A 25937-nucleotide genomic window follows, 5' to 3' on the forward strand; every position below is an offset into this window, starting at 1 on the left:
ATATTTGATCATTATAGAATGATCGATCTCATTTTTTTCAAGTGACCTTTGATCATTTGTTATATGTTTGCACATTTACTACCTCTAATCAAGTAAAGATGACCCTAATGTTCATCTTTATTTGATTAGAGGTCATTTTTAGGAAAAGATGAGTTATGGGATTATGACATTAATATTCATTACTATTCACATGTTTGCATCTTATTTTTGCCATGAGTTAGTATAAAGTTCATAAACTCTCAAGTAAAAGTACCACTAGAAGTAGTCAACCATCTAAATATAAACATTTGTTATATGTTTCTACACAACTCATCAAGAGTTGACTTGTAGAATAGAGATAAATAATATATTTGTTCAAAATCACAATCCAGTTACATAGCACACAATGACACAATAGCATAAATTGAGAAGTTTGTTCTGCTTTCCACACCATAGTTTCTAAATCCAAGAACTTGAGCTTGGTGAAGCTATACAGGAAATTGCACAATTGAATTGAATAAAATAAATGGTCTGTACTCTGTACAGAGCAATACTGTATTCGATGAATGTCTTCGATGTCACAGCAACTCAGCAAGTAGTGTAAACTTCAGGACAGATGACTGAAGAGTGAAGACTAAAACAGATAATTACCTGACTTCTCATTTGTTCAGATGGACGATGATAAGGTGATAAACAAACGGTATTAGAGGCTTATGCATCAGCTGTACAAAATAATCTACAGATTTAGGATTCAATCCTGTTGGGTTTCTGGCAGTCTGTCACATTCAGCTATAAAGATGCAGGCTTCGCACAATTCACCTTAACCTTAATCAGTTCATCTTCTAGAACATCCTAACTATTATCAGCCAGTCCGGAAGTATATTTTCACAAAATCACTCTCATCCATAATTAGTCTCTATAATAACCAATATGTTACCTCCACATTTGCTTGTACAGTTGTACTGCATTCGGAAAATTAGAGATGCAATACTCCAACCCATATGGCAGTCAGGCCACTGCAGACTACTAATAGGGTCAACATATACCCATAGCATATTCCTAAATTTTGATGCCTCTCCTTGACAGAACAAGTCAAACCAGAATATCCCCCTCGTATCACACAACTACACATGAAGGGGCTGTCAAAGCCGAGGTACCATCCAACATATTGCTCCAACCATCATCAGCTCTAATAGTAACATGGCACTAAACCTTGGAATAGCTAGTTTATGAAGGGATTTAAAAAGAAAACCTGAAAGTGGTATCGGAAGTTCATCAAGGTACTCATTTTTTCATATCCTTAATATGACAAAAGAAAAAGAAAATTTCAAGCACCTGATAAAAAGATGCAAATACAGAAAGGAAAACTTAATAAATTCTTCAGGCAATTTTGTCAAAGAGTCTTGGCGTTACAGGAGAAAGGTTTAAGCTCCAACTGAAAAAGAATATTCAATGAAACACCAAAAACTGATGATATACCTGAAAGAAAGAGTCCTATTTCATGTCATAATTTTCTGTTTTTGATGACAGGTGATATAACATAGAGTTGCACAGCAAGATTGCAACAAGCTATGTGGAATATTTACTAACCAGCAGAAAATGTTAACAAACCCATTAAGTTCTGGAGGATTATACAATTTTGAACTTCTAAATACCACTTAGGGATAATGTATATAATCAATTCCAATGATGAACAATTCAGCATCACATCCTACAATTTATTTAGCCAGCAGATTTTCTGAATCTCTGAGCAGCTTGCAGAATGCTGTCTGAGAAAGATAGAGACAACCATTAATATTTCAAGGTCCGCTGCTACTCACAGGAAAAGATTCAGAGGATTTAATCATGCTCTTGAGTTCAGTTGCCACATCCACCATAGTCGGCCTGGCATGTTCTTCTGTTGTTGTGCACCGAAGTGCAAGCTCTAATGAAGCTCTTAGTTGCTCTTTAAGCTCTTCATTGGTTGACAAATTATTTCCACCAATAGCAGGGTCAATGATCTCAGAAATGCAGTTGAGTCCAAGACCATTCTTAACCCATTCAACTATATGTGTCGGCACACCATTGTCCCCTAGTGACTTGACTGGCCACAACACAGCATCTTTTCCTGTCAAGAGCACAAGAAAAAACACGCCAAATGCATACACATCTACACGCTCTGACAACCTACTATAATGACCATATTCAGGTGCAAGATAACCATATGTCCCAACTACAATATCTTCAACGTACTCTTCACCCTCAGGAACAGAGATGGAAAGACTGAAGTCAGACATTTTAGCAGCATTATCCTTACCCAAGTACACATTTCGAGGTTTTAAGCTTCTATGGATGATAGGCCTATGAAAGGCAGTGTGAAGATATGCCATAGCATGAGAGATCTCCCATGAAATTCGTAGCCTCTCCCCCCAACCAAGTGGTGGTTCATCACGATTCTTATCTCTGAATATTAGATCATGAAGAGTGTCATTTTCTACCCACTCAAAAACAAGGACAGTGTATTTTGTCTCAAGACAACAACCGAGAAGCTTATGCACATTCCTATGCGCGCTCATTTGTGCAGCAACCACAATTTCACGAAAGGTTGCAGAGTTAAGGTTAGGATCATATTTTTCAGATTGCTCCTTTACCAAAACACATCTTCCATCCCAAAAACCTTTATACCATTTAACATCCCATTCCTTGAAGAACATCGAGTGTTGTTCCAAATTCATAGAGTTGAGCTCATCTACTGAGAAGTAGCGGATGGAATTTGTTCTACCATGAAACAAGTTGATACTTTCCTCTAATACCAATGCTCCATTCTGTATAAAGTTATTTATGCTCCCTTTGAAAACCATGTATTTGCCACTTTCCTGCATCAACAGCGAAAAATATTAACATACACATCTTTAGAGTTAGACCCCTACAACATTTGCATTATTTGTGTATTTCATACCATTCCATCTTCTTTCCGTCGGAGACTGGTGGTCTTCCATATCTTTCCTAACAAAGTCATTGACATAGACTTACCTTTTTCTCTAGATCCAAGCACCTCCTGTGATGGTTACTAAATCCTTGCTTAGCATTTAAATAGAATTGTCAAATTCTCAAAAGTCAAAATGCAGCCATATTTGACTCACCATTTATACAAGTGAACACATTCAAGATATAGAAGAGTTAGGAATTAGCCGAAATCAAGAACCATAAATTGTCTAAGATCTTGTGGTGACTGGTAACTCAAATAATGGACTGACCCCTCAAAGGGATATAAATGGAATAAAAAAATATAAAAAATTCATGGTGCAAACAAATTACTAATGATAGTGGTGACATTCGAATCAGTAACCTCTCATAAAGGGTCTTTAGTCTTAACCACTGGATCGATACCTCATTGGTTAAATTTGCCTTGATTACTAGTAGCCTAGTAAAATTTGATTATTCAATTTTGACTTACTATAGTAGCTACCTTAATGGTAATAAAAATTACTTGCCTAAGGACAATATGACAGTTTGATAAAATGGACATCCATTGTATGCATAATTTGTCTCATACAAGAAACAATATTCCAACTAATAATATCTGTTATTTCAATTGTCTATATTCTCTAATCATGTGTTTCAATTTCATTTGTTCTTTACTTTTTTTTTTTTTTATCCCTTTTTCAAATAAACTTTAAATGTGATATTTATGTATGTATACTTATTTGTTGGTATTGATGCTCCACAAGACCACAACTGATGTTGCTGGAGTATAATGTTCTGTGTGAATAAAAGTGGTGTTTATGGACGTCGGAAATTTTTGGACGTTCTTTCCTTTTTTTTTAAAAAAAAAAAAATGTGCTAAGCCATCAGCTTACTAGCTTACTATATAAATAAAAAGTAAAAAAAAAAGAATAAAAAAATAATAATAAAAAAAAACGATAGGGCCAAGAAAAAATTCTACTTAGCAAGTAATTGGAGAGTCTATATTAAAACAGACGCAAATGGGGAATTAGCTTTGTCTCAGCAATATTGTAAGATATCACACTTGATGCTTGCCGTTTATTGATTCCATACTGCCTGGGAAAAAGAATTTCATACTAGGAGCATTGAGATTGAAGAACCTCCAAGCCGTATACACTGGCTTACAGTCCCATTTACAGTATCAGAGTACACATTGGCTTACAGTCACATTTTACCATATCAGAATACGGTGATACTCCATATAATCATACGCTACGAAAAAGACTGGAAGTTCATGAAGCAATCTAGTGCGAACAGTCTAATGACACAAAAATCCAACAGGCTAGCATGAAACTCCAATCTTGAATAAGTCTTAACAATTACTTTGATATTTGGAGAACTAGGAGGTGGTAAAAATGTAGCGAGCTTTTTATTAAATAATGCTAAGTAAACTAAATCCCTCTTTATGCAGCTTGCAAAAATATATACACCAGTAATGTCCATTATAGTCAGGATATTAGCAATTTTCTAGCTCAGCCAAAAACAAAACTCTTATAGTATTACTACGACATAATTATCTTTCATTCAATTCAAGAACAAGAAAACAAAGAACCTCTATTATATCGCTATTCTTCGGAGCTTTTAGTTCCAAATGCAATGAAATTTACACCTATATCATCAGATAAAAGCCATTTCCCAGACAGCGGATTGTACACAAAACCAGCCATCTCTTGGACCTGGAATGAACACAACATGATACTATATCAGGGTTACCACGGACAAAAAAAGGTAGGGAAGAAGGAAAATACTAACTCTCATGCCAGTAAAAGGGAGAGGATCAGGACATATGATTATTAGACCTATATTTCAACTTACAGTAACAGAAGTTCGTTTAAGGATCAAGACAAGTTCCTCAGGGGTAAGAAATTTTGACCATTCATGTGTACCTTTTGGAAGCTGCAAAGCACAAGTCCAGGTCAATACACATAATAGTAAGCATAACATCTGAAGTTTGCCACAACATCTCATCTAATTATCATTTATAACATAGATTAAAAAATTAAAAAAAAAAAAAAAAGATATATCAAATCAAACTCCAACTCAAGAGGGAATTCAGAATATAAAGGGAATATAGAAGTTTTGAACAAGTTAAAAAAACAACTGGGCAGATTTATATTAGCATCGGTTGCAGAAAGCTCAATGCTAGGTGACTACATAACATCGTAGTTTCGTCGAGTATAGAAAGTCATTAGAGGCTATATTTTCATATCTTCATAGGCCTCACCTCTTCAAATGTCATCCTTCTTGAGGCACACAATTTGATCTGACAGTGGATCTAAGCATGCTCCTCAATCTTCAAGCAGACACCAATAAAGTGTCTTTAGCTCATCAAGACCAGGCAGTACAGAGCTTGACCCAAGGAGGATATCAAAGTCTTGCAAGGCATAGTCTTACTCCATGTGAAACATAAAAAGGTCAATGAGCCAGAGCTTGAGACATGGAAATTCAATTTCAACTGCCTCAGTTCAATGGTTTTCTAACCTCTATTGTGAAGACTAAGGACCACTTTTCATATACAGTATTTCTAAGCTTAACAGGTAGCGATTTACAATTTATGGGGTGACTTTTGAAAAGTTAATATTCATACAAGGGAATAGAGTAGCGCCTGACAAGGATTCGGGAGAATATAACTGCCTAATTTTTTAGACTTGTCTTATCCAATAATTTGCTATTAAAAATTATACGAACTTAAGCTTGACATTGCCAGATGGGTTCTTTAATATACCTTTTTTACCATGAGTAAGTTTAAAAAAGCTAGCAAGGTTTAGGTATTTTTAAAAGCTCCATTGACCATAAGGTTCTTTATCTTTCCAAATTTCATACTCCCTCCGTGTTTTTCTTAAGTGTTACACTTACCAAATCTGACCGTGTTTTAATAAGTGTTACACTTCCTATTTTGGCAAAACCTACATTAAACTATTATATCTCTCTCCTCTCATGATCCCCACCCGATCCCACTACTACTTTTTTATTATATTTTTCCTCTCACATTCATTACTTTTCAATAAACTATTAACCCCACTATCTCTTCTTTACAATTTTTTATTACTCCAACTACCCCATTTACATCTTATTTTATTTAAGTCAATTAAATTGTCTAAAACTATGTGCCGGTCAAACTGTAACACTTATAAAAATACGGAGGGAGTATACGGCCACGCATGTTGCACAGTCCCCAACTTGCCGATTGCCATTGTTACCTAAATTTTCTCTATTTTTTATTCTTAGTCCCTTGTTCTTCCTTTTATCCCTTATTTCTCTCTATTGCAACTATTTTATTTACCCCTTAAGCTATCACCCTTCTCATCAATGTGTAATAGTAGCAGACTAGCAGTAAATAGAAGACAAGAAAATGTGCAATACTACTTCTTTCCATCAAAATCTACCTCTTATTTCTTCACGAAGTAAACTACTACTTACAGCGTACCATTACCTATTGCTGTTCTCAAAATTTTTGAATTAGCACCCATATGACCATATCTAACCTTTTGACACAAATATCAACAGAATTAGTAGTCTACTTCCTGAAATTATAACCAAGATATAAGCCTTATTTCCATTTCTCAAGAGACATTTGTCAGATTCACTAGATAATTAGCAAAATCTTATTGAGTAGACATTACCTCAATCAGCTTCTTAAATTAATGATAATTGTCAATTTGCTATGCCAAAGAAAAAAGCTAATAAATTCTACTATTCTATTTACCAGAGAAGGAAGAGAAAAGCAAAAAAACAAAAAAAAAAAAAAAAAAAAAAAAAAAAAAAAAAAAAAAAAAAGAAAAGCAATGGCAAAAAGAGGAAAAGAAGCAAATAGAAGGACAACTAAAAAACAATGTAAATGACAACTGTGCAGAACGAGTTACCACAATTGAATTTCTGTGAACAGAAGGACCAATGTAACGAATGAAACTTTTTATAATAAATACTTCTTGCCATTTTAAATAATCATACGGGTAAAAGGGAAATGTACCCATATGGAAAATCGAACGTGAAATTACCAACAACCTAATTAGTAATTGCAAGAGAAATAACATGAGTGTAGGTCTTGTGCTTACAAGCCTACAAGGTGTCCCCCAATGTTCATAAGAATCATAACATCAACAAGGCTAGAAACTAAGCCTATTGTCAATAGAGGCATACCCAGTGAAGAACGTATTCTGCAGCAACTATGGCAGTAGCATACGCTCGCATGGTACGATTAATTGTTGAAATCATAGTAGCTCCATTAGGAACAGTTAACGCTGCAAGCGACTTGCAGAATTCAGCAGGATCTGCCACATGCTCAATCACCTAAAGAGAACACAATGCAATTAGTTCCAGAACACTAAGAACAAAAACAAATTATAATATACTAGACAGGAATGGCTATATATTAATTCTCAAGTGAGCTTTGCAGTGCACAACCTCTTTGCCATAAGGCACCTACAGATAAATCCTTTTCATCACATTCCATACCATAAATCTCGAAAGTAACAAGACCCGTCCTAACTACAAGACCCAACAATTATTTTTACGTTTTCAAAAACAGATATGTTAGGAATAGACAAAGGGGTGGACACACAGAAGGAGGGCTTTATTTACCTGATTATGACTTATTTAAACTAATTACCTTAACAATATCATAAATTATTTAGTTGTCAATTGAACTAGGGTAGCCCTTATCAACCCTTATCTGAACTATATCATATAAATTTACTCCCTATAATTGCAACACATGGCATTGCACAATGTTTTAAGAAAAACCAAAGGAGGAATTTTATAATAATACCTCTAAAACATACTAAGTGCAACATTTTCTACAAGAGCATCCACATTGGTGAGAAAATAGGCTCCCCATTTGACAAAAAATGAAAATGGAGACCTTTCCACTTAGGGGTGCTAAACCTTTGAGCCGAGCCCGAACCGGCTCGAGCTGAGGCTCAGCTCGAGCTCGAACCGGCTCGACTTTGATGAAAAAAATTCAAAAATTTATGAGCTGTTTTTTGTATTTTAATGTTAGATTCCAAATTTTTCATCTTTTATTATTTTAAGTGATTGATTCCATATGGGACTACCATATGGAAACGGAGGGAGTACTATATTAAGCATTAAAACACAATTATATTAATCGTAAAATATGAATTATCCTAACAATAGATGATTTAATTCATAAATTATTTCTTCAACTTCACAAGATACTCTTCCTCAAATAGTTCAAGATGCAATTTTGTCATCAAAGTCTTAAAACTCAATTTAGTTTCATTTCGTTGTTTTTTATACTCAAGCACAACAGACATTCCCTTCCTCATTAGGCCCCGCTCATTTTGCAACCCACCTAAATTGTTGTTTAATTCATCCATGCATGTATGTAGCTGCAACACCTTTCAATTTATTTTGGGCTTTCAATTTCTTTACACCATCGGACGCTTTGGCATTCCGGCTTTATTGCTTGATCTCTTAGAACTCCCTTCACTCACAACGGTAGGCATCCATCGTGGAAGGTATTGCATTCTTACCTAACAATGGTAAAATACGAAAGTTTGACTATCTTTTTCTATACATAAAGTTCATATGCTTTTGCCTCTATGTCGTTATAGCGCAACCACTAACACGCAAACACTTAGCTTCACCAAGTTGTGCAACCCACACAGTAACAACTTCGTTAATTTGACCCTTGCTCCATTTAAGAGCTTTCATGGTTCTTCTGTGCAAGACATTCGGTTTTACCCTTGTGCCATAGGTTTCTTTGATTTCAGTCCAACATGCTCCTTTTTGTCGATTTGTTGCTTCCTCCAAATCACCGGAACAATTAAGGTAAGCGGAAACCAACTGTTTATCTTATTCAGCAACCCAGCCGTCCTTTTTTTCCCTTTATTACCACTAAGTACTTCATTATGGTTTACAAAGGCTCGGAACACAGCAAGGAATGAAATTGTTTAGCATGTTTGGATCAAACAAATTATTTGAATTATGTTGAGAATTTGGATTTGGTTGGAAATTTGGATTTTGTAAAGAACTCAAATTTGATTGGTAACCTGGATTTTGTTAGGAATCTGGATTTCTTTGATATCTATTTTAATTAGGATGATGGGGATCCATAATTTTTAACAAAAAAAATAATATTATGGTGAAATACTTTTAGTAAGAAAGATAAAAAAAAAAAAAATATATGTTTTTTTTAAGAGTGTTGAAAATATATCAAGATTGGTCTTTATTTATACAGAAAAAAAATATATGAACACAGTTATTTATTTTTTAAAAATTTATTAAATTAAAAAAATTAATCAACAAAAACGGTAATAATATCGTTGAGTGACCAAAAAAATCATGTTACCATTGATAATACCGTTGAAATGCTAATTTTTTAAAAAAAAATTTAAAAAAAATAAATGAAAAAGGTGCATGTGGTCAGTGGGTTTTGGCGTCCTATTGTGCAAATTGGGACCACCTTATTTTTGGGAGGCTTCCAATCAAGTTAATCTCCCAAAAATATTTTGTAAATGCGAAAGCAGTAACACTGGTGCGAAGGTCTCCATTTTCATTTTTCAAATAAGGAGCCTATTTTCCACCAATGTGGATGCTCTAAAGTTATTGGAAAGTGATGTGGACTAAAATGAGGTGAGGAGAGAGAAATTATGGGGAGCCTAATGGATGTGATTCTCTAAATGGATACACATTATATGCAAAAAAAACAAAAAACAAAAAACAAAACAAAAAACAAAATCTTTTTTAGCTAAAATATCCCCACTTAAAATTTTATCTCTCCTACTTTATTACTCACATGCCCCTACTTAAAATTTGAATTTGGTCCTCACTTCTTCTCTCCTACTTTTCAAGTTTCATACTCCCTCCGTGTTTTTTTCTTTAAGTGTTACAGTTTGACCGGCACATAGTTTTAAGCAATTTAATCGACTTAAATAAAATAAGAAGTAAGTGGGGTAGTTAGAGTATTAAAAATTGTAAAAGAAAGATAGTGGGGTTAATAGTTTATTGAAAAGTAATGAATGTGAGAGGAAAGATACAATAAAAAAAAAGTAGTAGTGAGTTTGGGTTGGGACCATGAGAGGAGAGAGATATGATATTTTAATGTAGCTTTTTGCCAAAAAAAAAAGGAAGTGTAACACTTATTAAAACACAGAGGGAGTAATCACATATCTACAAGCCTCTAAATTTAAAACTTGGTCCTAATTTTCTCTCTCCTACTTTTCTTAATCACATGCCCCTAACAATATTAATTACACTTTAAGAAATTTTGCCTTGGAGAATGAACCAAGATCATTGTTGCAAATAATATGTAATGGAGGTAAAATTGGCCTAACACCATAAACTATAGTTTAGGTTCACTAAGCATCCCAAACTTTAATTAGTAGCTAACACCACCAACTATATTGATTGGGGTGCAGCACGTGCCACTAATGGGTAATTTTTGGCACTCAAACTAACCAACTCTAGTAATTAATAGCAATTAATAGCACATGTTGCACCCAATACATATTAATGGTGTGCCAACTACTAGCTACTAGTTAAAGTTCTGCTTGCAACTATAGTTGAAGGCCAATTGTGCACATATAGAGTTAGGCCCTGTTCTCTTCACCTTAAAAAAATAATATTAAGTAAAAATAATTTCAGTTCAGTAAAAATAATTTCAGTTGAGTAAAAATAAGTTCACTTCAGTAAAAATAAGTTCAGTTCAGTAAATTCAGTTTTCTTAAAGAAGAATTATAATAGAAAATCTGTAAAAATAATTTCAGTGCAGTAAAAATAATTTAAGTTCAGTAAAATTCAGTTCAGTAAAATTAAGTTCAATTCAGTAAAATTAAGTTCAATTCAGTAAAAATAAGTTCAATTCAGTAAAAATAATTTCTGTTCAGCAAAATTAAGGTGAATCAAACAGGGCCTTAGTGGGGATATATATAATTGCCAGTAGCACAGATAATAGCAATAAAAGAAAAAACGTTTAAATGGTGTTGGTAGGAGAAAGAAATACTATGCAAATGGGTTAGTGCTTTAGTAGGAGAGATAAAAAATAATAATAATAATAATAATAATAATAATAATAATAATAATAATAATAATAATAATAATAATAATAATATAGTAGTGAGTCCTTGTTAAATAAGGATGTGTTGCGATTAATACGAAATGGGTGAAATAGGAAAGTATTGTGATTAATACAAAACGGAGGGAATATTATTCAATGGAAATAAGGTGAGTAAATTACGGTCTTTACAAGACTAAATTTTTTTTCCACTTGTGTATCACTCGTTATAAAATCTTTCTTCCTATAGTACATTATGTAGAAGTTCAGGACAAGTTACTAGGAAAAAAAAAAGTATATTGCCACTAATTACCTTCGGCAATTAGAATTCCTTATTCAAATAGTTAGCTTGTCTCAAATTCTCATTTTTTAGGAGTCACCACGATTTCATTAGACTAAGACAGATAGACTAACAGAATTAGCCATCAACAAGACCAGCCCTTGCAACATTCAATGCTAACTTGCACTCAGGCAAGAAGTATGTAGAAACAAAATACAAATTACAAGAAATCAAATTAATATCAAATTATCCATACCTCTAAAGCAAGCACCGCATCAAACTGTCTCTGTTCTTCTACCAACTTTTCTGTTGTATAAATTCAGCAAAGTTGTCAATACATATACATATACACAGATATCTAGGAGATGAGCAAAATTCATAGCACAGATTTCAGAATAATACAAATGGACAAAACAGTACATTATAAAATAATGCAATAGGCCATTATCTTCTTTATTGAGTTCATGAGCAAATTAAACCAGTAAATCATTAGAAAATACACCAATACGACAATAATTTAGGTCTTGCATGGAAATCAATAGGTAATAAGTTATTTTACATAGCAAGTAGAAAAGATCAAGGCATACCAGCTGTTGTGCAAAGATATTCAATGGATGAAGTGGCTGGATCAGACTCCTGAATTTACAATAATGTTAACAAACAAACAAATAAGAAGGAAAGTAGCAGAGAAACAAAGAGCAGCACATGTGATTAGCAGCTTTACACTGTAATGACAAGGAAGTTTTTTTTTTTTTTTTTTATTAATTCTTAGTCAATTCTCAACTGTTAGCCCAATACATCTGACTGAAATTAAATACAGTAATTAGCCTACACAACTAAACTAAATAAAATGATAAATCATAATAAGACTCTTCACTGAACTGTCAAGCTCGTGACGATATATACTCCCTCCATTCCTAGTCAAATCATTGCAAGAATGTTTGCACAAAGTTGACCCAAATCATTTTGGGACTAAGGCTTTGTTGTTGTTGTAGTAAGAGTGTGGGACCCTAACTTTTGGTAGGGGCAAGAGAGGAAATAAATAACTTGAGCCGGACATAAATGGAAAGTGTGACAACTAAATGGGGGATGAGGAAATAATGAATACTTGTGGCATACAGTTACCATACATTTGACCACTGCAGCTCTAATCCATCATTGACACCAGAAGTTTTAGCCAATTAATGGGCAGGACCCGCTAAAGACAGCATATATTTCTTCAGGATAACACAATAGTCTTATTCAATCTTAAACCGTTTGTAATAATACTCTCATTAGAGGTTTCCTTTTGGTGTTTCTAAGCATCTTGAGAATTTATAAGAGATTTCTTTGTTTTGGAGTGAAGATAAAAGAGATCATTTATGGGGTGGGATAAAAAGCTTATAGAGTAGTCGTTGGTGTTTAAGATTGTTCCTCCCAAAGTGTAAAATCAAATTAAAATAAATCCTCAACAATATTCTTCATATCTTTTCTCTCAGACTCTCACTAAACTCCTCAGCATTCTCAGTCTAATAAACTGACTTCCTTCTTCAAGTCTATTGTAGCAACTAACTATGCATGGTCTACACTACCCCTCCCCCTTAGGGCTAGTTCGTTATTAAATGCTCAAACAGGTAATGTCATTCTATCAAGTGTTTGCATGCTACAATATTACCCATGTCATTCAAAGAGAAAAAACTGGAAGTCTAAGAAAAAGCAGAAAGGGATAAAGGCCAAGGCAATTCGATACTTTCATATGTTGCAAGAAAATCAAGACATACCTATTAACAAGCCAAAACACTATATGCAAAGGAAAAAAACAAGTTTCACTTCCACATTAGACTGAAAAGAGAACATACAGCATGAAGGCGAGCAATTTTAATATTTTTATCCACTGCATCAACTCCAGTCACTGTAGCTCCCATTCGTGCCAAGGGCTGTATGAAGAACATACTGTCATAATTTCACCAAGAAATAATGATATATAACTAGCAGAAAACAAAATTTGCAGAAACCAGCTGCTTGCTTCATTTTTGATAAATTTAAGACAAAAGCACACGAGCAAAGCAAATGCTTGCTTCATTTATGATAAATAGAGAAAAGTTGTGTTTTAAATGAGATGGAGGGAGTATTGATATCATAATCTGATCTCTTTTGTTGAATTGAAATTACAAAATGGCATTATTGTCTTAGCATTATTAAAAGACACATATAGATTTTAAAATTTGCTTAAAAGACTACAAATCAAGAGGATAGAATACAAACAATTTTTTATTATTAAATCCTTTACTCCAATTTTTCCTAATAGCAATTAGTATTAGCATGTCCCATGACCAGCTATATATTTATGGTCCCTATATTAAAAAACCAGATATAAATACTGATTTAACAGGAAAAAAAATATATTATTTATTTTTTATTTTTTAAAACTACTAAACCTATTTTTATTTATGGTCATGTACATTTAAAGTAGTGTAGCAACAAAAATTTTCAAGGTCTAATTGAAGTCTGGAACTCTAACTGCTCACCTAGTTATACACTCTCCCCACCCACAGCATTCTCCTTGCATAAGAATAGTACCTATCCCTCCCCCCACCAACACAAAAAAAAAAAAAATATAATAAGCAGCAAACTTGTAGTAGGTATAAGAAAAGAACGAGCACGATACTGAAGCATAATATACCTCTGATAATATTCCTCCTCCACAGCCAACGTCAACAAAATTCAGACCTTCAAATGGCCTAGCACAGTTTGGATCTTTTCTGAATCAAGTAAACAAACCCAAAAGAAGAAAAGGAATCCAGTTTAACCTCTCCTTCAATGAAGGCATCAAAGCAAATTATGATTCTGCATTAACCATTTCAGACAAAAATCACATGAAAATTATGGCGTATTTGTTTAGGGTTGAAACAGTATTAGCTCCACTTTTTTAATTCTACCTCTTACTTTTATCTCTTATTTATCGAACAAATTATCCAGGAAAAATCAATATAGACATTGAGCAAGGAGAAAAACAGAAAGCAGAGCAGCAACACAGAAAAATATGCTATTTCAAAGAAAAAATTCTACCTCTTACCTTTATCTCTTATTTATCGAACAAATTATCCAAGAAAAATCAATATAGACATTGAGCAAGGAGAAAAACAGAAAGCAGAGCAGCAACACAGAAAAATAAGCTATTTCAAAGAAAAATAATCCACCTGAAATGATGGCAAAGCGTTGAACGTATAAAGGCAAGCCTTGTGGGATTTAAAGCATGCAACGGTTTGAATGGTCCTTCAGCATCCCACCTAATTGCAACAAAGATAATATCTTTAAAAATTATTACCCTCATGGATCAATCTTAACTAGCATAAAATCGTACTTTAAATATATACCAAGTTCAGGTAATATAATGCCTTTCCTAATCATAAAGGGAAAGGCCCAACGAAAGAAGGAAAGGGCTTTCAGAGATCAAGATTTCCTTAGTCATTCATCGCAAAAGAAAGAAGACCAATCTTTCTTATACGAAGTAGTTAGAAAAGTTATAAACAGAAAACTCATTACCAAATAGACTTATAGACCAATCATATTATGTTGCCAGGTATTTACAGACTTGGAGCAAATAGCTGCAAGCCTGCTATACATAACATTGTATAGACACAAGTATATAGGATAAAACAGTGAGACAGATCACACATTTAACTTCTAATAGAATATGAAAATGGGGCTAGGCAACACAATGAGGAGAGTTCAAATCATTACAAACCTAAAAGGTGGGCTCCTCAAGCTTTTAAGTGGTTAATGCCTCTCCTCTTCACGAATGAGGAACAGCTCACATGTGCACGGCATGAGGGTTTATCACAAAAACCACTCATTATTTAATGCATGATTTAGTTTTATAAAATCACATGATTTGTTGATGTTCAAAACTTAAGACACACTGCATGCTGAGAGAAATAGAGAGAATTTCACATTACTTCAATACATCAATTTTGCATACTCTTAATAGACTATATACACAACAACCCTCCCAAAAAAACAACATTCATCATCACAACATGTAACAAGCAAACCGTAAGTCCGTAACCAACAACATCCCCGATGATCTCCAAGAAACTGAATTCATGATTGTCACAGCTCTGTACTACAAGGTTTAACAAAGCAAATTCAAATTTTGACCCTACAGCTCTGTTTGTTTCGACGGAAAATAATTTTTCTCATTTTCTATTATTTGGTAAGTAAAGGAATTGAAAACAATTTTCCCAAAGGTGGAAAATAGTTCTACCAAGAGTTAAATGTTTTCCTTCATAAAAGAAAGTATGCCACATTTTTCTCCCTACTCCTTACATCCCTTACCTCTCCTCTCATTTTTCTTCTCCCTTCCACTCCTATTTTCCCCTTCCTATGTAATTTTCTTGCTAGGAAACAAAGGATAACTGTTTTACAAGTGTGTTTTCCCTTAAAAATTATTTTCCATGAAGAATCCTTTTCCTAAATAGTTGTTTTTCTTTAAACCAAACAGAACCTAAGAAACAAAAACTCGTGTTCGAAAGAGGGGGCAACCTTCTTATCTGTATTAACTCCTGCTCAAAAAATCCTACAATTTAGCTCACTAGTAACCTACAAACAGAAACTTAATCCTATATGTATTTCAAATTATATCGTTCAAATAATCACATAGCACAACCCCGAACCTTAGCAAGGAGAGCGGCCCCATTCTCAGCAACTGTGTATTGTAACAAATTATCAAGGTAAATATGGCAATGCCAAAACATCCTAATCGATCAAACTCATCGAATAGTGTGCAATAAAACCATCAATCCAGCATAATATCATGTTGATTTAAAGTATTTCTTTAAATCAGAAATTGGCAATCAATTCTCCACTATACTACAATCAAATTATCAATCATATCATCACAAATTTAAAATGCCATCAATTAACAAATTTCAAAGCAGAATAAAAAAATTAAAAAATAAAAATAAAGAAAAAAAAAACAACCATTACAATTCTAAGCAATTCATTTTCAAAAATTGAGAAATCGCACCAGGTTTCAGCAATGGCGGAGAATTTCGCAAGTTCAGCCTCATTCAAGGACGACTTGACTGAATCCTTAGCACCATTGACGCTAATTTTAGGTTTACTGAGAGTTGGAGGAAGGGTTTCTTCGGAGGTTGTGAGATCTTTCGGCAGAGGTTGGGCGACGTCGGAGGATCGCCGGAAGAAAAGTCCGGCCGATGAAATTGGTCGGAGAAGTTGAGGAGAGAGAAAATGGTGGCGATTTGCGGTGGTGAAGTGGTGGCGGAGTTGAGTTAATAGTCTCGCCGCCATTGTTGGTGAGGTTTGAGGTTTTGGAAGTTTGAATGTAACGTCTGACGGAGGAAAGAGAGAGATTTTCTTGTACTCGTAGTAGTAGTGCTTTGTACGACAAGTGTGAGAGGGGGTTAGTAGGGGGAGGATACGTGGTCAATAACTCAACATGCAATTTTGTAGAGTTGTTGTTTATGCCAAAAATCGCTAAAGAGACGATGGTTGGTTGGGATATCGATAACTAGATTAGAAAGGATTGCGAAAATAAAATGAATAATGACACGATATGGTGACGCGGAAAAGATACAATGATTATTCAGGTGTTATAGCCATTATTGATACAAATACAATGATTATTCGGGTGATTAAGGCCGTAGATAATAAAGAAATATGTGGTACATAAAAACAAGAGATTTGCATTATAGCTATTGAGAAGATATATGAACATTGAGTTGATCATTGCAACTTGTAGAACAATCGGATGAGACATGTCATTGCTTGGATTCTTGTGATGTATCTTTTGATGATGTGTTTTGTAATGTATTATTTGTGGGTATTTGTACTTGGAAAATGGTGTGAATAATTTGTCCTTATGGCTGGTCGTTGTCCCCCTATTATAGGCCTTTCGGTGGTAGAATGCTACGTTTAAGGCAGTTCATGAATTGAATCAATTGAGGAAGATAAGGATGACTTCCTTGATTCTAGGAAGTAGTTGGCTGACTTCAAGACTTGGTCCCTTGATGAATGTAGACTGATTTAGGCTCATATTCATGATAACAACCTCCTTAACTGGTTAAAGGTTGCTCTCCATATTTTATAAGAGCCACTAGTAAGTAGTAACAACCTTGACTTGTTCCACGTCTTTCTGGTGTCGCACTACGAGATGCGTCATGTTCGGACGTCTGGCCTCGGCGTCGAGCGTCATCTTCTGACGTCGTCTAAAGATGTCGCGTCATAGGTAACTAGAGGTCGGCATAGGTCACTAGAGGCCTTTAGATGTCATTATAACTGTCGGATAGTTAGAGAGGAAGTTCGGATTAGAATGTCATATGACTAAAAAGGTCACCTTTGCCCAAGAACAAAGGTGCCAGGGTCACATCACAAATCCAACCAAATGGATATGAGATATCGCCTCAGTTATGAGATCATTGACCAGCGGGAGGTCACGTTCTGCAAAGTTTCATTACGAGTGAGAAATCACTAAACCCCTTCCATAGACAAAGGTATGAAAGTCATATTAAAGTCTTGAATTGAAGCAAATTATGTAATTTAAGTTGTGTATGTTTGAGAAAACATATTACATGAGAAATACATCAATTTGCAGAATTATGTTTAAAATAGAAATTATTATTTCTCTTATTTAATTATTTTGGAAATTGAATAAAATGTCCAAAATAATTATGAATTGATGGGCTCATCAGGTCGATGACCTGGTGAATTGAAACCCCACAGGTGAACAAAATTCATATATTATTTAAGTTCCTAATTCGAGATCATTAAAGTGGACATAAATGATTTCAATAAATGGACTAGCATGTAAGATTGATTGGATAGCGTAGTTTCATGGGCTATAGGGGCATAGTGATGCTCGGTTAATTACTTGGATATGCATGAATGATGCATGATCGAACTATTGACCTACTTTGAAGTTCAAGTATAGAACTTCCGTATATATTAGTGGATTCCTTTGACATGAGTGGAACATGATTTCATTCAATGGATGTTATGGCTGTGGTACACTCAAACGTCTGCCCGTAACTAGAGATTATAAAGGGTGTTTCCCGGTCATTTCAAAAGTTGAGTGGGAGGCTTGTTGCCACAAGATTGGATAGAGTTTACCTATTAAATTAGGAAATGTGTCATGGCCGCTTGAAGAGGGAGAATTCAGAAAATACGTGGCCGCGTTCAAATGCATTACACAGTATTCATTTGGTTTTGTAATTCTAACTCAGATTTCAAGTAACGATTTGTAGATTAATATGATTTCGACATGTGATGCAATCATATTATCAAATCGACACATATATTGACTTAAGGAATTTGAATATTGCACCCTTGTCTTAGACAAGTGGGAGATTGAATGAGTTATGTCTTCGTCGTGCGCAATTACTAGATATATAATTGGATCAAATTATGGAGATAATTAAGTCCGGACATTTGGGTCGTCGTTTTGTCATATCTAGAGGTACTTACGATCTTTGGACTAGTAAAATAGGCCAAAGCCTAATTGGACGGATCCTATAAGGTCACACAAAGAGGCTAGATCGAGCATTAGAGGACGAGGCCCATCATGGGCCTCATCACTCTAGGTGGCCATTAGATGAATAATTATTTATGGCTAGACTCTAGTCTAGCCATCTAAACCTACACCCCCCCCCCCCTAAAACGACGCCGCTCAGTAACTTCCCTCTACCCCCACACATCCCAACATACCCCACAGTAACTTCCCACTACCCCACCCATATATATATAATTAAAAAAAAATTCAAATGATCACATTTACTCTGCATTTTCTCTCTCATCTTCTTTCTCCATTTTCTCACTCAACCTCCATTTTCTTTCTCTACTCCATTTTCGTACATGCAAATAGCAAGTAAAATCGTCTAAAAATGTCCGACATTAGAGACGAAATTGCACAATCGCAACAAAAATCACCAAGAACAAAACAAAAATCTAAAGAGTAAGTTTGTTTTGCAAGTTTAGTGTAAAATTAATTGAAAATTGCGCAACAAAAACCCTAATTTTTTGTGTTTTTGTTTTTTGATGATGTTTCAGGAAAAAAATTGAAGATTCTGGAGTTCCAGAACAATCAAAGTAAGTATTACTGATTTTTTTCGAATTATAAGCATAATTTATTGAAATTTGCTCATATTTAAACAAGTTACTGTTCAAATTTGAATATAAACATAATTTTACTCTATTTCTGAAACGATACTTAAAATTTAAACAAGTTACTGTTTATATTTGAATGTATGCATAATTTTGATTAAATGATCAACCAAAAACTATATAAAATATACAAAAAAACGAAATGTGGGAAAAATATAATGTCTAGTACTGTGAAATATAATGAACAAATACAATAAAGTACATGTTCAAATTGATATCAATAGGTATTAATGAACAATATGGAATTATAATATGTTCATTTACAAAAATGTGTATATATAATAATATTGTGTACTATGTACAGATTTTTTTTCCAGTGGCCATATATGGACATTACTATCTTCTATGCATAGATCATATAAATGAGACAATGCATATAATTGACAACAGGAAACTGCCACAACATCTAACAGTTGCAGCAAAATATGAAAACCAACCCCAATTGGTGGTAAGTATATTGTTTAACAGATATAAAAATGATCAATTTGTTTATAAAAAATGATCAATATTGAGTACTAAAATGATCAATATAAATATGACCCTTTTTTTTTCTGTATTTGTTGCAGTTAAAAGGATATGCAGAATACTTGAAAGGGTTGGGGTATGAAGATGCAGATTCTATTGAGAAATATAAGGTGGTTTTGCAAAAAATGAAGTGAAGGAGCAACGAAGAATACATCAACTGTGGAGTTTACATTATGAAACATATGGAAACTTTCACTGCTGATCCAAATGAAGAATGGGTTTGTGACCTAAAAGCAAACAATGTAAGTAAATTTCAACATAACAAAAAAATATACTTCATGATCACTTTATAATACATAATGATCATTTATATCACAATTAATGTTCATGTTTATAATAAATTATTTTCCTGAAACAGGTGAACCAAATCAGAAAGCTCAGAGTACAATACACTGCTCAACTAATGCTGAATGAACAAAACAGGCAGTCACAGAACAATAGAAGAGCAGCAAGAAGATTTGCACAAACTTAATAGAATATGTTCATATATAGGCACATATATGATCATACTTGCTTTCAGTTTTTGTATGGACATAAGTTTTTGTTGTTGTTCTAGTAAAGACAAAATTAATTATCTTTTTAATATTAACTAATGTTGTTGTTTTTGTTGTTGTTCTACTAAAGTGTTACATTATAATTGCCAGTTTGAAATGATCTAATATAATTATTACTATTAAATAATGGTTCATACTATTTAAAATAGTAAATGATCACTTCCAAAAGCGATAATAAACATTTATAGAACATTTAAGGATAGTTTTGAAAAAAAAGGTTCAAATTACATAATGAATCTAAATATTAAAAACTTAGAGCACTTGAATCTCTATAAAGTTGAGACAACTAAAAATGTTGATAGTTAAACAGCAAAACATAATTGCATATTGATCTGATCTCTTATTTACCATTTGTAGCCAATCTCTTAGCCACACTAGTATCAAAAAACGCTAATAACCTATCATATTTGGTTGAAATCTGTGGAGAACCACCTTGAGTACTTCTTGAAACAGTAGGAGATCCTTGAACATTCCTTGAAACAGTAGGAGAAACTTGAACATTCCTTGAAAAACTAGGACAATCTTGCACATTCCTTGAATTTCCTTGAGTACTTCTTGGAACATTAGAAGGAGCTTGAACTTTCTTCGGAATACTAGAACGAACTTGAACTTTTCTTGGAGGAATTTTAACAATGCTAGAAACTTTAGAAGGAGCTTGAGCATTGATTTGAGCTGTGGGAAATTGTACATTTCTTGGTTTCTTTGGTGGCAACTGAGAACTTGTTGGGACATTATTAACATCATGAGAAATTGTAGCTGTTTTACCCTGATGATCAAAATTAAAATAATAAATGATCAAATTCAAAATAAATAATGACCTTATACAAAATTAAAAGGTAGATGATTAATATTTCACCTTCACAATAGAAGATATGTCTGGATCAACAACAACATTTGATTGCATAGAGCTATCTCCATATTCCTATAATACAATGAAAATTATAAAAACATTATAATCCCAACTTAAAATACTAAAATGAACAACTACAATTATATACATAATCATTTACATAATACCTGTTCAAAGTCATTTGAAACACTATCATCTGAAGGGATATCTTCTACAATGCCAGTCTTTTTATTACCAACCTTGTAAAAAAATTAAAAGTAAAAATGTTTTATATTCTACAAAATTTGATAAAAACAGATAAAAAAAAAAAAGAAAATAAGTTTATATTTACCTGACCAATTGGATATTCAATCACAATTAACTCATTAGGATCAGCCAAAGAATTAGCATAAGATATAGGACACCCATTCTCGTCCAATTCCTAAGGCATAACAAAAATGTTCAATTCCTGAACATAAATAATCAATAACAAAAACATAAATGTTCATCATTACCTGAACTACTGCTTGACCTTTAGATCTTTTATAAGGAGTGTATACTGACTTTTTCTTCATCCACTGACCCCTGGCTTTGTTATAAGCCTTCTCCATATTACTCTTAGGCCTAAAATTCCTCTCTCCAATAGGTCTTGATTTTTCCGGATTCTTAACTTCATGATCAACAATTTCAATACCTTCAATTGGTTCATTAAAATCAATAGTACCAGTAACACTCTCAATCTTTTCTTTTAAAAGATTGAAATAACATTCAACCTCTGCTCTAGCATTCAAAGAGTGTTGACAACTTGTTACCAACTTAACAAATTTCCTTAGTGTTTGTGTCCTTCAAACACTTGTAGATATTACATTGGTTTTCATTGTAGGTTCATCAAGGCCATGACTACACATGGCAGCCTTAGTCCACCTCTTACATATATAATCATCTGGAATCTTACGAACACAATTCATATGATAAATTCGAAGAGCATGAGAACAAAGCAAACCCATTTCACTAAACAACATGCATGTACAACATACTGCATGTGTTTCTTTATTAAAAACAACCTCATGTTTGATCATATCTTTCCCAGGTCTCCACAAATGATAATAATATTCAGGAGAATTCACACCAGCATCTTTATGATCACAAGCAGTACCCTTAATGAACTCTTCCTCAAAAAGCACATAAGCTTGAATAGTATACAATGACCTAGCATGAACAAGAATCCCAATGTATGCAAAGGCCAAATGACGATTACCTCTGATTGTATTATAATCTCTCCCTTTTTCTTTGCTTCTCCACTCTTGAACCACATCGAGAAACACTTGATAGAAATCACATAGACCTTGTGTCTTGTTAAGACTTTGAGAAACAGATTTGTTAGTTGTCTCACTACGTTGAGATGAAAGCACACCTCCTGACCAATGTTTCTTTGAAAAAGCTGGACACCACATCTCCTTGATTTTATACAAATCATTCAACCAATCAACATTTGCACAGTCATATTTCAGCACCATTCTGTAAATCAAACATGATCATTAAGCATAACAGTTATGAGCATTTCAAATAAACATTTACAGACAACTAAATGTACATATCTGTAAAATTTTCTTAAGCAGCTAAACAAGTATATAGAAGAAGTACCTTTTCCAAAAATGCTCAAATTCTGGTGGAGTTTCACAATACTTCAGCAAATAACCAAATAAATCAGTGAAACCATCCAAAGCTCTCAACGCCCCAATGTGTTTCTTAGAATTTTGTTCAATATGCCACACACACAATCTATGATGAACACCTTTGGGGAAAATATTTCTTATCCCAGCTGCAATTGCTTGAGCTTGATCAGTCATTATAGTAATAGGACTTCTCCTTCCCATAGAAGTTAGAAAAGTATCAAATAACCACTCAAATGATTCTGTTCTTTCATTAAGTATAAATCCCATGCCAAACATCACATTATTTGCATGATGATTCATACCAACAAATGGAGCACAAATCATACCATATTTGTTAGTCCTATAAGTAGTATCAAAAACTAACAAATCACCAAAATAATGGTAATCTCTCATCATCCTTCCATCTCTCCAAAAGAAATTAACCAATGCACCATTTTCATCTTGTTCAAAATCATAATAGAAATTTGTTTCATCAATTTGTCTCTTAGCAAAAAATTTGATTAGTTGATTGTTGTCACCTCCCTCAAGTTTAGCTCTCTTTTCAGCAGAAATAGCATTATAAGCATCAGGAGCTGTAAAACAAAGATTAGGAGACCCTCCAACCTCCTTCTTCAAAGCTCTCAAAGAATCAGAAACTTTAACTCCACTCAATCTAAGTGTAGAAATGAAATGAATATGTTCCTTAGAAATATCCCTTTGAGACCTTATTAAATGTCTCTTGTCAACAGGAATCATTTCATGATTATGGACCATTTCATGTCTTGTACATGTATAAACACCTGAACGGTCAATACTAAACTGCACAAAAGCCAAGCAACCAGTCCTTATGTTAACTCTCTCATAAAGCCTATTATTCCTACACTTATCATCTTTAAAACCCTCATTTGTACAAACAAATCTTTTCATAGAGAATGAATCATCTCTTCGCCTCTTACTTTTTCCAATTCTAATTCCAAATCCCTTTCTAAATGCATATTCATTAACCATTTCATAAGCAACATCTTCAGAAGGAAATTGTTTCCCATAAAATTCAGAACTAGCTGCTTCTTCAAAAACAATAGCATCCTTTTTTTCCACTGCAATATTAAAATGTAACAAATGAACACATACAGTAGCAATAATGTTCAATTACAAAAATGATTATCATAAATTACAACATGTAAAGTATTAATGATCATTTATCATTACATAAATGATCATGTACATGAACATTTATTATTACATAAATAAATATAAATTACAGTAAGTACACCTATGTACACGTAAATGTACATATAATATCACATACATGAACATCAATTTAATACGACGAAAAACTATAAACAAATTAATTGAATGCCAAATTTTATAAAACTAAAGCTAATAAAAAAAACAATAATCACAATCACGCGAAAAAATAGAAACAAAATCAAAACAATAATCAAAATCAAAACAATAATCACAATCACAATAATAAAAACAATAATCACAATAATCAAAACAATAATCAAAATCAAAACAATAATCACAATCACAATCACAATCACAATAATAAAAACAATAATCACAATAATCAAAACAATAATCACAATAATCAAAACAATAATCACAATCTAATCGAAACATTACACGCGAAAAATAGAGCATAATCAAAATCGATTGATTGAGAGAAATATTACTCACATTGTTTCGAAAACGAGTCGACTAAACCAACTCCAGCAGGAAAAATAGAATCACAATCACGATCAAAAGCAATTAAGCTAGAATCACAGTCAAGATCAATCGCAATTGAGCTAGAAATTTCCATGGAAGAAGAGAGAGAAAAATTGGGGGAAAAATAAAAAATGCAGGAGAGAGAAAATGAAATCAGTAAAATAAGAGAGAAATAAAATGGAAATTAGGTTAAGAAAATCATTATATAGTTACTTGAATAGAAAGTTAACAAAAATGAAAAATGAAGAATGAAGAATGAAGAAAGGAAAAAAAAAAAAAAAAAGCCAATACGCAAGGTATTAAACGACGTAGTATCATGGGGGTGTAGGGAAAGCTGACTAGCCTAGAGTCTAGGCAAAAATTTGTATTAGATGAACGCCCTATGTTTATCATTAAGATGAACTGGGGCTCCTCTTAATCATTAATCTTTCTTTTTTAAAAGTGGGGATTTATAAATCTGACGGTTGTCATAAATGCTTGTTGTATACGTGTCATAAATTATCTTCCTACATTTTCTCTATTTTTTTTTTCTCTTTTGAAGTTTTTCTCTTATGCGTTGCACCCTCTCTCTCTCCTCCATCGAAGCGCGTCCGGTAAACCTTCCATCGTAGCGCGTGCTCTCAATCCTCCATTCAACCGGCCATTGAAGCAGCATCTCAGGTACAATGTCTTTTTCCTATTTTTTTTCGTTTTTTAATTGATCATCGAATATCAATCTCACCAATCTAGGGTTTATCGTTTTTCTGATTGTCAGTATAATCAACTTAGGGTTCTTGATAATTGAACAATTGTTAAGGTTGATGATTGAACAATTGGTTATGATTACTGAAGTTTTAAAAGTTTATAACGATCAAATTTTTTTCTTTTTTTGCTACAATTTTTCCCCAATTTTTACGTCGATATTTTTTAATCGAAAATAAATGATGTGGTGCTAATTTGATAATTCAATCAAATTATCTTGCTAATATTAGAATAAAGAAACACTACTTTCGTGCATCTTTGTGTTTCCCTGGTTTATGTGATCACAAGCCACTTTACTCTAGAGCATTTATGAGTCCAATTTAAGGTTGTTGATATTGTTAACTTTGTTTAAGAAATCAACACAATTTGGTTTAGAGGCATTTTGGGCAAAATTCCAGTTGACTTGGGTACTTTAGGATGCAATTGGAGGATGGAGCATCTGAATTTGTAATTTTGTACTTGAATTGTCGAAAAAAGATGACTTATATTTACATGATTG

General features: G+C 33.4%; 2 protein-coding genes across 3 annotated transcripts; both read right to left on the bottom strand.

Annotated features, from left to right (window-relative positions):
- Positions 1-1427: 1427 nt before the first annotated feature.
- LOC145621118 (non-functional pseudokinase ZED1-like) lies at positions 1428-3197 on the bottom strand. 2 transcript variants are annotated; one of them, XM_081675849.1, is made up of 2 exons: positions 2992-3197; positions 1428-2834 (listed from the first exon to the last, which is right to left on the bottom strand). In XM_081675849.1, the coding sequence occupies exon 2, from the start codon at positions 2817-2819 to the stop codon at positions 1779-1781; it is 1041 nt and encodes a 346-aa protein (XP_081531975.1). In that variant the 5' UTR covers positions 2820-2834; positions 2992-3197; the 3' UTR covers positions 1428-1778. The 2 variants fall into 2 exon arrangements, with proteins under 2 accessions (XP_081531975.1, XP_081531973.1); XM_081675847.1 differs by having other exon boundaries at positions 2918-3196.
- A 1114-nt stretch (positions 3198-4311) lies between these two features.
- On the bottom strand, positions 4312-16712 carry LOC145620660 (ubiquinone biosynthesis O-methyltransferase, mitochondrial-like). Its single transcript, XM_081675366.1, has 9 exons — positions 16270-16712; positions 14441-14530; positions 13924-14002; positions 13100-13177; positions 11849-11897; positions 11518-11567; positions 7105-7254; positions 4780-4860; positions 4312-4640 (listed from the first exon to the last, which is right to left on the bottom strand). The coding sequence occupies exons 1-9, from the start codon at positions 16551-16553 to the stop codon at positions 4530-4532; spliced, it is 972 nt and encodes a 323-aa protein (XP_081531492.1). The 5' UTR covers positions 16554-16712; the 3' UTR covers positions 4312-4529.
- Between the last annotated feature and the right edge of the window lie 9225 nt (positions 16713-25937).

This window comes from Chenopodium album, chromosome 27 (genome assembly GCF_948465745.1).
Source record: "Chenopodium album chromosome 27, dcCheAlbu1.1, whole genome shotgun sequence".
NCBI classification, from domain to species: domain Eukaryota; kingdom Viridiplantae; phylum Streptophyta; class Magnoliopsida; order Caryophyllales; family Amaranthaceae; genus Chenopodium; species Chenopodium album.

What these genes read in the sequence shown, in the direction of transcription:
- LOC145620660 (XM_081675366.1), bottom strand. Translation starts at nt 16,553, where the DNA reads ATGGCGGCGAGACTATTAACTCAACTCCGCCACCACTTCACCACCGCA. An exon ending in TCCGCCATTGCTGAAACCTG is followed by an intron (nt 14,531 to 16,269) that starts GTGCGATTTCTC and finishes TGTTGCAATTAG; the next exon opens with GTGGGATGCTGAAGGACCAT. An exon ending in TTAAACGAACTTCTGTTACT is followed by an intron (nt 4,641 to 4,779) that starts GTAAGTTGAAAT and finishes TGTTCATTCCAG; the next exon opens with GTCCAAGAGATGGCTGGTTT.
- LOC145621118 (XM_081675847.1), bottom strand. Translation starts at nt 2,983, where the DNA reads ATGTCAATGACTTTGTTAGGAAAGATATGGAAGACCACCAGTCTCCGA. An exon ending in GACGGAAAGAAGATGGAATG is followed by an intron (nt 2,835 to 2,917) that starts GTATGAAATACA and finishes CTGTTGATGCAG; the next exon opens with GAAAGTGGCAAATACATGGT.